Source organism: Ahaetulla prasina, chromosome 2 (genome assembly GCF_028640845.1).
Source record: "Ahaetulla prasina isolate Xishuangbanna chromosome 2, ASM2864084v1, whole genome shotgun sequence".
Classification (NCBI taxonomy): Eukaryota; Metazoa; Chordata; class Lepidosauria; order Squamata; family Colubridae; genus Ahaetulla; species Ahaetulla prasina.
The window spans coordinates 99,237,049-99,248,569 of record NC_080540.1 but is presented as its reverse complement, the minus strand read 5'-3'; the positions used below and the strand labels follow the sequence as shown (position 1 = coordinate 99,248,569).

The 11,521-nt window shown below is 43.1% G+C and overlaps 1 protein-coding gene across 1 annotated transcript in view; it reads left to right on the top strand.

The window, feature by feature from the left end:
- Window positions 1–11,521, top strand: part of KIF3A (kinesin family member 3A) — a 32,167-nt gene continuing 20,646 nt past the window's right edge. Inside the window, exons 1-7 of the mRNA XM_058171242.1 lie at window positions 1–162; window positions 3,359–3,641; window positions 6,461–6,605; window positions 8,344–8,428; window positions 9,522–9,627; window positions 10,063–10,202; window positions 10,541–10,738. Coding sequence (XP_058027225.1) covers window positions 157–162; window positions 3,359–3,641; window positions 6,461–6,605; window positions 8,344–8,428; window positions 9,522–9,627; window positions 10,063–10,202; window positions 10,541–10,738 — 963 coding nt within the window. The 5' untranslated portion in view covers window positions 1–156. The remainder of the gene's footprint in view (window positions 163–3,358; window positions 3,642–6,460; window positions 6,606–8,343; window positions 8,429–9,521; window positions 9,628–10,062; window positions 10,203–10,540; window positions 10,739–11,521) is intronic.

Here is an 11,521-nt window from a genome sequence, read left to right as displayed (position 1 = left end):
CGTTATTGTTCAGAATTGTAGCGGAGCCGACGGGTAACATTGTAGCTGTGAACGCCCCCTCCGGCTTTCTGCCTCCTTCGGAGCGACGCCTTCCAGCCCAGTTGAGTTCACCGGCGCGGCGGCAGCGGTGGCGGCGGCGGCGGCGGGAGCAGCAACATGCCGGTGAGCCACTCACCCCAGCCTTCCCCTCTGCTCCTTTCCGCCCCGGCTTCTTACGCGCCGCGGCCCGTTGCTAGGGACGGCGCTGCCCGGGAGAGCCAAGCGAGGTTTGGCATCAGGTGGTGGGAGGGTGGCGGGGTGGCTGCTGGGTGCGGCAGTCTGCAGTGGGCTGGGCAAGGGGGCTTTAGAGCAGCGATCTCCAACCTTGGCAACTTTAAGCCTGGTGGACTTCAACTCCCAGAATCTCCCAGCCAGTTTTGCTGGTTGGGGGATTCTGGGAGTCGAAGTCCACCAGGCTTAAAGTTGCCACGGTTGGAGACCCCTGCTTTAAAGAGGGTGAAGTGGCGCTTTCAGGCGGTCTTGCAAGGCCGGTCCTCCTGGGGTGGACCTCTTTTCCCCCTAAAACGCCACGAACGCAAGGGACCAAAAGAAAGCATTGGAGGTCAGGCAGCGATCACAGCCAGGCCTCAGCTTAAGGTAACCTTCCCCTCCTCATCATCCAGAGGGGATGGACGACCCCACCCCTCGTTGACCTCGCACATGAAACCTAGGGCTGGTTGGGTTGCCAGTTAGAGGTACTCCTCGATCAGATTTTGAATCCAAAATTTACACAGCCGCAACTGAGCCCAAAATTTCCGTTTTTCAGTGAGACAGTTGTTCCTGTGAGTTTTGTCCCATTTTATGACCTTTTTTTTTTAACCAGAGTTGTTAAGGGAATCATTGCATTTGTTAGTAATAGAATAGAATAGAATTTTTTGATTGGACACGCAAGGAATTTGTCTTGGTGCATACGCTCTCAGTGTACATAAAAGAAAAGATACGTTCATCAAGAATCATAAGGTACAACGCTTAATGTTTGATGATACTGTTTAATGACACTTAAGTGAATTTGGCTTCCCCGTTGACTTTGCTTGACAGAAGGGCCCAAATGAGGATCACATGACCCCCAGGAAACGGCAATCGCCTTATCAGTATCTAGTCAGAAGATAATAAAAATCCAAGGGAAATGCATTCTACTGATTATTTAAATTTGTGTATTAGATTAAAACTATATTTTAATAGGAATAAATATATTTCTTCTAAAACAACTAAAGCAGCAGTCCCCAACCTTCGTAGCTTGGAAGCCTGGCTTGGGCAGGGGGTGGGGGTGGGGGAAGGGGACTGGGCCACATGCGTGGTGGGCCAGTGCACATATGCAGCTTGACTTGCATAAACCATGGGCCAGCGTGCAGGTGCATGCACTTGCAGCTCGATTGCAAGTTGCACTGCATGCCAGCCTACCTCTTGCATCAAACTGCATATGTGCGCCGGCCTGCCACTTGCATCAATTAAGCTGCACACACGCATGTGTGCACTGGACTGTGGCCCAGTTGCGAATAGACCATGTCCTGGTAGTGGGTCACAGCCTGGTGGTTGGGGACCCGTTTTAAAGTAAAATACCTTTATTGGGCCTATCCACAAGAAAATTTATTTATTTATTTATTTATTTATTGTTTATATTTATATACCGCCCTATCTCCCAAAGGACTCAGGGCGGTTTACAGGCATTTAAAAACAAGAAATACAATAAATACAATTCTAAAAACAATTAAAAAACTTATTCAAAAGCCTTAATTAAAAATATAAAAATTAAAACCCAAGATAAAACCCATAAACTAAAAACTAACTCAGTCCTGCGCAATTAAATAGGTATGTTTTAAGCTCGCGGCGGAAGGTCCGAAGGTCCGGAAGCTGACGAAGTCCTGGGGGCAGTTCATTCCAGAGGGTGGGAGCCCCCACAGAGAAGGCCCTTCCCCTGGGCGCCGCCAGACGACATTGCCTCGCTGACGGCACCCTGAGGAGTCCCTCTCTGTGAGAGCGCACGGGTCGGTGAGAGGTATTCGGTAGCAGCAGGCGGTCCCGTAGATAACCCGGCCCTATGCCATGGAGCGCTTTAAAGGTGGTCACCAAAACCTTGAAGCGCACCGGAAGGCCACAGGCAGCCAGTGCAGTCTGCGCAGGATGGGTGTTATCACGGGAGCCACGAGGCTCCTCTATCACCCGCGCAGCCCCATCCTGGACTAACTGCAGCCTCCGGATGCCCTTCAAGGGGAGCCCCATGTAGAGAGCATTGCAGTAATCCAGGCGAGACGCCACGAGTGCGTGGGTGACTGTGCACAGGGCATCCCGGTCCAGAAAGGCGAACTGGCGCACCAGGCGAACCTGGTAAAACGCTCTCCTGGAGACGGCCGTCAAATGATCTTCCAAAGACAGCCGCTCATCCAGGAGGACGCCTGTTGCGCACCCTCCATCGGGGCCAATGACTCGCCACCGATGGTCAGCCGGATTTAGCTGACTGTACCGGGATGCCGCATCCACAGCCACTCTGTCTTGGAGGGATTGAGCTTGAGCCTGTTTCTCCCCATCCAGACCCGTACAGCCTCCAGACACCGGACAGCACTTCGATAGCTTCGCTGGGGTGGTCCGCGTGGAAAGGTACAGCTGGGTGTCATCCGCATACAGCTGATACCTCACGCCGAAACCACTGATGATCTCACCCAGCGGCTTCATGTAGATAAAGAACAGAAGGCGAGAGGATCGACCCCGCGGCACCCCACAAGTGAGGCGCCCGGGCCGACCTCTGCCCCCCTGTCAACACCGACTGCGACCGGTCGGAGAGATAGGAGGAGAACCACCGATAAACGGTGCCTCCCACTCCCAATCCCTCCAGCCGGCGCAGCAGGATACCATGGTCGATGGTATCGAAAGCCGCTGAGAGGTCTAATAGGACCAGGGCAGAGGAACAACCCCTATCCCTGGCCCTCCAGAGATCATCCACCAACGCGACCAAAGCCGTCTCTGTGCTGTAACCGGGCCGGAAACCGGACTGGAACGGGTCTAGATAGACGGTTTCATCCAGGTGCAGGGGAAACTGATATGCCACCATACTCTCTACAACCTTCGCCGCGAAAATCTTGCCAGATTGAAATGCAAAAATATTTCATAAAACATTTTGGTGCTCCTTACTATTTTTTTGGTGACTACTTAAATATAATCAAAAAATAGAGGCTCTTATATTTTCCAAAAATATTACCAAATTGCTTCAGGAAGTGTTTTATTTTTTTCCTATGGGAGTTACGACTGTAACTATGTTTTGGCGGCTTGGTTTTGTTTCTTGCTCTTTGCTGAATAATAATGGGGCATTTCTCTCTCCATGTAGATCAACAGATCTGAAAAGCCAGACAAATCTGATAATTCTGATAATGTCAAAGTTGTGGTTCGTTGCCGGCCGCTCAATGAGCGGGAGAAGACCATGTGTTATAAAATGGCTGTCAATGTTGATGAAATGAGAGGCACTATTACTGTGCATAAAACAGATTCTTCCAATGAACCTCCCAAGACATTTACTTTTGATACTGTATTTGGGCCGGAGAGCAAGCAACTCGATGTCTATAACTTGACTGCAAGGCCAATTATTGACTCCGTGCTGGAAGGTTACAATGGTGAGTGCTTCTTCATTCTAATGGGATGGAGAAGGGGAGGCGGGAGAGCCAGATGTAAACACTTTCTTTTGCAGCACAATTGCCTTTCCTAAATATTAGAACTACTCTGCATTTGTGTGTGTGTGCATGGTGTGTGAATGCATGTGTGAATAGATATATATAGACACACACAGTGCGCAGGTTTTGCTGTTTTATTTCATTATAGAACCCCCTATATGCAAAATGGATTTGCTTCTTGTAACATCTCTATTTTGAGCCACAGAGAAACAATCATCAATAGAGGCCTCCAAAGTGCATTAAGATAGAGAAGGATTGTACTTAGTTTCTGTGAAAACCTTTTTGCTCAAAAAAATAATCATATGACAGTCTGCCTTTCTTCACCTATATATATATATATATATATATATATATATATATATATATATATATATATATATATATATATATATATATATACTAGCTGGACGCCTGTGCTTTGCTATGAAAATATGTGCTCGGGCTTGATAAATTGACACTTGCAGCCTGAAACTTAATGTAGAATGTGTAACTCCGTAGCATCAGAGTGTGTTAATATAATGCAACTGGCAGTTGGAACAGTGGGGGTGGGATTAGAATGTCTCAGCCCTCAGCATCTATCAATATTCATCTGGCTTGCATCCTGTCAGTGTGTGAGAGAATTGAGGGGTGTTTGGAAACTCAAACAGTATTTGCTGTTTGAGCAAGAAGAAGACAGGAAGGAGGCTGGGCGTGGCTTAGCTCAGCTGTTCTGTAGGAAAGCTGCTTGCTGCTGTGAAAGTAAAACTGAAAGTGAAACTCCTCTGCTTGTGTTTTGCAGATTTCTTTTGAGGTGGGGAGGGGGAGTACAACTCCTTAGCATCAAAGCGTGTTAATAATAATATAGGAAATACTAATGCTCTGACGCTCATTTCAAAAAATCCTTTCTTAGTGAGCACCTAGAAGCCAAGAGGAACATATGTGGCAAATTTCAAATTTGTAGGCTTTACGGGTCTGGAGATTTCGTGATTTATGTGTGAGTGGTTTTCGCTTTTATATATATATAGATAATGCAAGATAGCAGTCCAGTTAGACTTATTAAACAAGGATCAGCCAATCCAACACTCACTATATTTGCAAACGGCATCAGAGTTGGGTCTGTCAAAGCTAAATTGTATACAGGTAGTCCTCAACTTACAATAGTTTATTTAGTGACCGTTCAAAGTTACAATGACACAGAAAAAAGTGACTTATGACCATTTTTCACACTTATGACCTTGTAGCATCCCCATGATCATGTGATCAAAATTCAGATGTTTGTCGACTGCCTCATATTTATGATGGCTGCAGTGTCCCAAGGTCATGTGATCACCATTTGCAACCTTTTGATGAGCAAAATCAATGGGGAAGCCAGATTCACTTAACAACCATGGTACTAACTTATCAAGTGCAGTGATTCACTTAACAACTGTGGCAAGAAATGTCGTAAAATGGGAGAAAACTCACTTAACAAATGTCTCACTTAACAGCAGAAATGTTGGGCTCAATTGTGATCATAAGTCGAGGACTCACTGTACAAGTCTATATATACTTGTTTGCCCTTAACAGTTACAAGGACATTAAAGATGTTCAGTAACCATTCAAAGTTGCAACAGCGTTGAATGAGGGGGATTTACAACAGATCCTCATAGTTGTGGCCATTGCAGCATCCTGTGGTCGTGTAATCACCATCTGAGATATTCTTTCCTGGCTTTTCATAAGCAAAGTTAACGGGGAAGCCAGCAGGAGGTCAGAAATTATAGCCAGGATGCTACAATTGCTTGAGATTCAGCAAAGAATGACATCTGGGATTGCGGGAACTGCTGTCATAAGTTAACAGAGTCATATGACATCACACTGCATAACCACATCACTTAGCAATGGAGTTCCTGGTCCCAATTACTGCTGGTAAGTGGGGACTACTGGTATACTCTTGTATATGCAACACCAAAGTTTTTTTCTGGTGAGACATGTGTGAAGTCAGTTCTTCGGTTGTTGAGAGTTGGGATGTTCAAAGATGCTCAGTTTTATTTGACTCAACTGAACCTGATATTCACATTGTGGATTAATATGCACTTATCCTTTGTTTTGTGAAAATATTTTCTAATGTTTAATAAATATACCATACATAGAAAATTGTATTTTAGGTTTAGGAAAAAAGTATATGGGTTGTTCTCAACTTACAACCACAACTGAGCCCAAAATTTCTATTGCTAAGTGAGACATTTGTTAATTGAGTTTTGTCCCATTTTACGACCTTTCTTGCCATAGTTGTTAAGTGAATCACTGAAGTTGTTAAGTTAGTAAGACGGTTGTTAAGTGAATCTGGCTTCCCCACTGATGCTACTTGTCAGAAGGTCTCCAAAATGCTCATATGATCCCAGGACACTGCAACTGTCATAACCCTGAGTTGATTGCCAAGTGTCTACAGTTTCACGTAACCATTGGGATACTGCAACAGTCGTAAGTGTGAAAAATGGTCATAGGTCACTATTTTCAGTGCGGTTGTAACTTTGTATGGTCACTAAGCGAATTGTTGTAGGTTGAGGACTACTGTAATTTGGGGAAGGTATATTTTTAAACAAAAAGAAATCACAGTTTGATTCAGAAATGTGATGAAAACAGTGTCATGAATGAACATATGAGAAAGTGACAGGGGCCAGGAAAAGAACTTTGTTTTTGCTTGGATGTTTCATAGAGATCCTTACTTCTCGGCATGTGCATGAACATCCATGGCCAGTGCCCTCCTGGTACTAGGAGTGCTAAAGAAAGGATTTATATTACAGGTACCATTTTTGCTTATGGACAAACGGGAACAGGAAAGACTTTCACTATGGAGGGTGTCCGGGCTGTACCAGAACTCAGGGGAATCATTCCCAATTCCTTTGCTCATGTATTTGGACACATTGCAAAAGCTGAAGGAGATACAAGGTAAAATAGTTCGTTTTCTTTCTTCACATTCCTATCCTGCCAGTATCAATTCCACTTCAGAAGGGCTTTCCTGGACCAGACTGAAATTACATCTAGTCCAGGACTCGGTTTCTGACTGTGGAAAATTAGGTGCTGGTGGGAAAACACAAGCAGGACATGAAGGCAGCAGATATTGTCACACTGAGAGCTGGAAGGCACTGCCAGTGCTACTTGGCTTTTTCTATCCAGAGTTTCAAGAACTTAAAAACAAATGCATACTCCCTGCTCTCTTTCTGAACCAAAAGATCTATTCATGCATACATCCAGGCATACTTATCTGACTCAAAGTCTAGATGGCCAAGCTGGGTTTGAATTCCAGAAGAATATATACTCATTCTATACTTTCCAGTAACGCTGTTGCACTTTTGTTCTATCACTTGATATTTTTTCTCCAGAATGACATTGTCTTATCCAGTTCGCATGGGAACTGTCAATTGTTTTAGGAATGATTCTTGTTCTTCAAAGTTATCCTTTTTGTCCTTGAACTGAATTCCTTTCTGCCTTTTTGGCCTTATATCAATGGAGGGCAATACGTCCTGCATTTTTCATATGTGCCTGTTCACACAAATATATAACCTAAAATTATGCATTATAACTCTATCATTAGAGTAATTGGTATGGCTTGTTAGTATCAGCATATTGGCATAAATATACTGATTGACATATGTTTCATTAATTAGTCTGATTATACATGGTTAATGTAATAATAATAATAACAACAATAACAACAGAGTTGGAAGGTACCTGGGAGGTCTTCTAGTCCAACCCCCTGCCCAGGCTGGAAACCCTACACCATTTCAGACAAATGGTTATCCAACATTTTCTTTAAAATTTCCAGCATTGGAGCATTCACAACTTCTGGAGGCAAGTTGTTCCACTGATAAATTGTTCTAACTGTCAGGAAATTTCTCCTTAGTTCTAAGTTGCTTCTCTCCTTGATTAGTTTCCATTAAAAGGAATGGTGTTTGTATTTAAACACCATTCCTATTAGTTTTCTTTTAATATCCAAAGATAAACAGCTTTTGAAATTTGCCTTACCATTATCTAATGCCCCATTGATTTGCCAGTAGCAATGAATGAAGTAACCTGGTTCTTACACATTCCTCTAAACTTTTGACTACCCAAAGCTTTCTTCTTTTTAGTATAATTTAGAATAAAGGGAAGACATTTTGGTTATTCTTAAATGTCATTAAACATTTAAGAATAACCAATTCTTGGGCATTTCCTACAGATTCCAGAGATTTTTCTAGTGGATCACCATTTATCTACGGCTAACAAGATGGATTCACTCTTCCCCCCGTAGTTTTCTGAACTTCTCCATTTTACTCCAGCAATGTGTGATACTGAATACTTCAGAGAAAAGAAAGAAAGGGGATTCCTTACCATAGAAATCACCTCACAAAAGAGTGGATGGATTCCATTGTCTTTACTTCATAGCTTTATGAAGTAATGCTCTGTATGATGGAAAAATCATACAGACCATGACATTTGTGTTGCATTTCTGTTTCAAATACATTTCTCAATTTGAAATGCCCCAAATGGAATCTTTTTTTCCCTTCTAATAAGATAGAGGCTATAATTCCAGTGTATCTTCCCTTTTCTCTTCCTCCCTCCTTCCCTATCTCATTCATACATTAAAATTAATTCTGGTTTGTTTGTTTTTTGCTGTTTTTGCTGTAATTGTATTTTTAAACTTCAGGTTTTTGGTTCGAGTTTCTTACTTGGAAATCTACAATGAGGAAGTTCGTGACCTCTTGGGAAAGGACCAGACACAGAGGCTAGAGGTAAAAACTGAAACTCTCACCATTGTGAAAACTAGCTACATGATCACCTCTGCCGTTTACACAAACGACATTCAGTGTTTACCTCTGATTTATTATGGCTTTTCACACAGTCAGTTAGATGTTTAGATTGGATTTGCCATTTTTATCCAGCTATCAAATCCTTCCCAAATCCTTGGAATGGGCAAATGTTGTTGTTTGATGGTATAAAGGTATCATCACAGGATGAAAGCTGTTCCAAGAAAAGCTGCCTTTTGCAGTTGACTGATGCTTATTTTGTCAATATTGACGGTGCTCTGGGTGTTTTGGCATTTCACCCAAGGCACCTAGTCCTATTGGTATTATCTTTGTTTCTTTTGCCACAGTCGTTCTACTTCGATTTGTAGGTGTTTATGTTTTGTGAATTTTTTCAGTTCTTTCTCTTCTCTTCTGCTGTCTCCAGATCAGTGGTGGGTTTCGAAAATTTTTACTACCAGTTCTGTGGGTGTGGCTTGGTGGGTGTGGCAGGGGAAAGATACTGTAAAATCTCCATTTCCTCCCGATCAGCTCAGACTTGGGAGGCAGAGGATAGATGGGGGCGGGGCCAGTCAGAATTTTTACTACCGGTTCTCCAAACTACTCAAAATTTCCATTACCGGTTCTCCAGAACTGGTCAGAACCTGCTGAAACCCACCTCTGCTCCAGATACTACAAAGTCCTCTATCCAGGTTTTTTTTAGTCTTTCTTATCAACAGTAGTTAAGTCTAGAGTGTTATGGGTTTGTTGTAGGTGCTAGTTTTTGCACATGCACACACAGACTGAATATACTAATATTCCTGCCTTTTTTCCTCCACAACAACAATCCTGTGAGGTAGACTGGGTTGAGGGAGAGTAATTGGCTCAAAGTCACTCAGCCAGCTTTTATGCCTAAAGGATGCCTAGAACTCAAAGTCTCCTGGTAAAGTCGCCCAGCACCTTATTCACTATGCCAGACTAGCTCTCTTCAATATTCTATTAATACTTGTATGGTCTATTCCACTGAATATCATGAACGTCAAGAATAGTTGTTTTAAAATACATATCGTGCAAAGAAATTATTAACTAAAATATCTTATAGGTTAAAGAACGACCCGATGTAGGAGTTTATATCAAAGATCTTTCAGCCTACGTTGTAAACAATGCAGATGACATGGATAGAATTATGACTCTTGGCCATAAAAACCGTAAGTTGCATAGCCCTAGTTGAGTGCTTCATATTCTTTGTGGAATGTCTTCAGTTTCATTAAATGTGACTATTCATTATAAAAGTGTAAGAAAAACTATATCATATTTATGGTGATTCCTTTGTCTTTTCCAGTACAGCTGGCTCAGTATATGTGTTTCTACATATGCAGCCTTTGATATAAAAAAGCAATCAAATTTGAATTTGATTTGGTTCCTGAATGTTGCCTAAGTTTTTCATTTTTATAATTAATGTAAATATAAAAAGAGCATGCAGGAAAGCTGAAGATGGCTTGAGTTTTGATACCTGTTCATTCATTCCGTTATTTTCCCTTTCCCCCCAGTGTTGAAACAGGGCTGCTAGAGCAGTGTCAAAAAGTCAGAAAAAGGTGTTGTTATTAATTCAAGCTTTTAGATTCCCTTCTCTGTGTCAATAGGTTCTGTTGGTGCCACTAATATGAATGAGCACAGTTCCCGTTCCCATGCTATCTTCACAATCACAATTGAGTGCAGTGAGAAGGGAGTAGATGGGAATATACATGTGCGTATGGGCAAGCTACATCTAGTAGATCTTGCGGTAAGTTTTTTCTTTCCATAAGTTTGTAGCATGTTTTGTCACAGCTATTGTCAGGTCTTCCTCTGTGTTCCTAAAGAAGCTGCTAGAAATTGCTAGTTGGAGTGGAGGATTTCTTCACGCCCTTAAATGAACCTTTGTTTTCAAACCTATGCTGCGTTACCTCTTTAAGGACCTCTTCTCTATTGCTGTGGGCTTTTTGTGCCACCCCTCCTCCATGTGGTTTCAGATCAAGCAGACAGCCTTTTGCAGTTGCTTTATTCAATGCCCTTCTTTGAAGAAAGTATTTCTGGAAGAGCCCTTTGTCCCTTAACTCTCTGCCTCTTTCTCTCTTCCTAAAGGGTTCGGAAAGGCAAGCAAAAACTGGAGCTACTGGACAACGACTGAAAGAAGCAACAAAAATCAACCTTTCTCTCTCCACCCTTGGGAACGTCATCTCGGCGCTGGTGGATGGAAAGAGCACTCATGTGCCTTACCGTAACTCTAAACTGACCCGGCTGCTCCAGGATTCTCTTGGCGGCAACTCCAAAACTATGATGGTAATAAGAAGGAGACATTAGCGATTCATGTAGGGCAAGTAGATGACAATCCGGAACCTACCAGGTTTATTTTATTTATTTATTTGATTTATTTATTTGATTTTTATACCGCCCTTCTCCCGAAGGACTCAGGGCGGTGTACAGGCAAGATAAAACCAACAATACAAATATACAGGTTAAAATACCATTTAAAAAACTTATTTAAAATTAGCCTGAAATTAAAATTACCGTAAACTAAAAACCCCGTTTAAAAATTAATAAAATTTCACATTAAAAATCCAATTTAAGCCAGCCCCGCGCGAATAAAGAGATGTGTCTTCAGTTCGCGACGGAATGTCCGAAGGTCAGGTATTTGACGTAAACCCGGGGGAAGCTCGTTCCAGAGTGTGGGAGCCCCCACAGAGAAAGCCCTTCCCCTGGGGGCTGCCAGCCGACATTGTTTGGCGGACGGCACCCTGAGAAGTCCCTCTCTATGGGAGCATACGGGTCGGTGAGAGGCATGTGGTAACAGCAGGCGGTCCCGTAAGTACCCAGGTCCTAAGCCATGGAGCACTTTAAAGGTCGTAACCAACACCTTAAAGTGCACTCGAAAGGCCACAGGCAGCCAGTGCAGTCTGCGCAGGAGCGGTGTTACATGGGAGCTACGCGTAGCTCCCTCTATCACCCGCGCAGCTGCATTCTGGACTAACTGAAGCCTCTGAGTGCACTTCAAGGGGAGCCCCATGTAGAGAGCATTACAGTAATCCAAGCGAGAGGTAACGAGCGCATGAGTGACTGTGCATA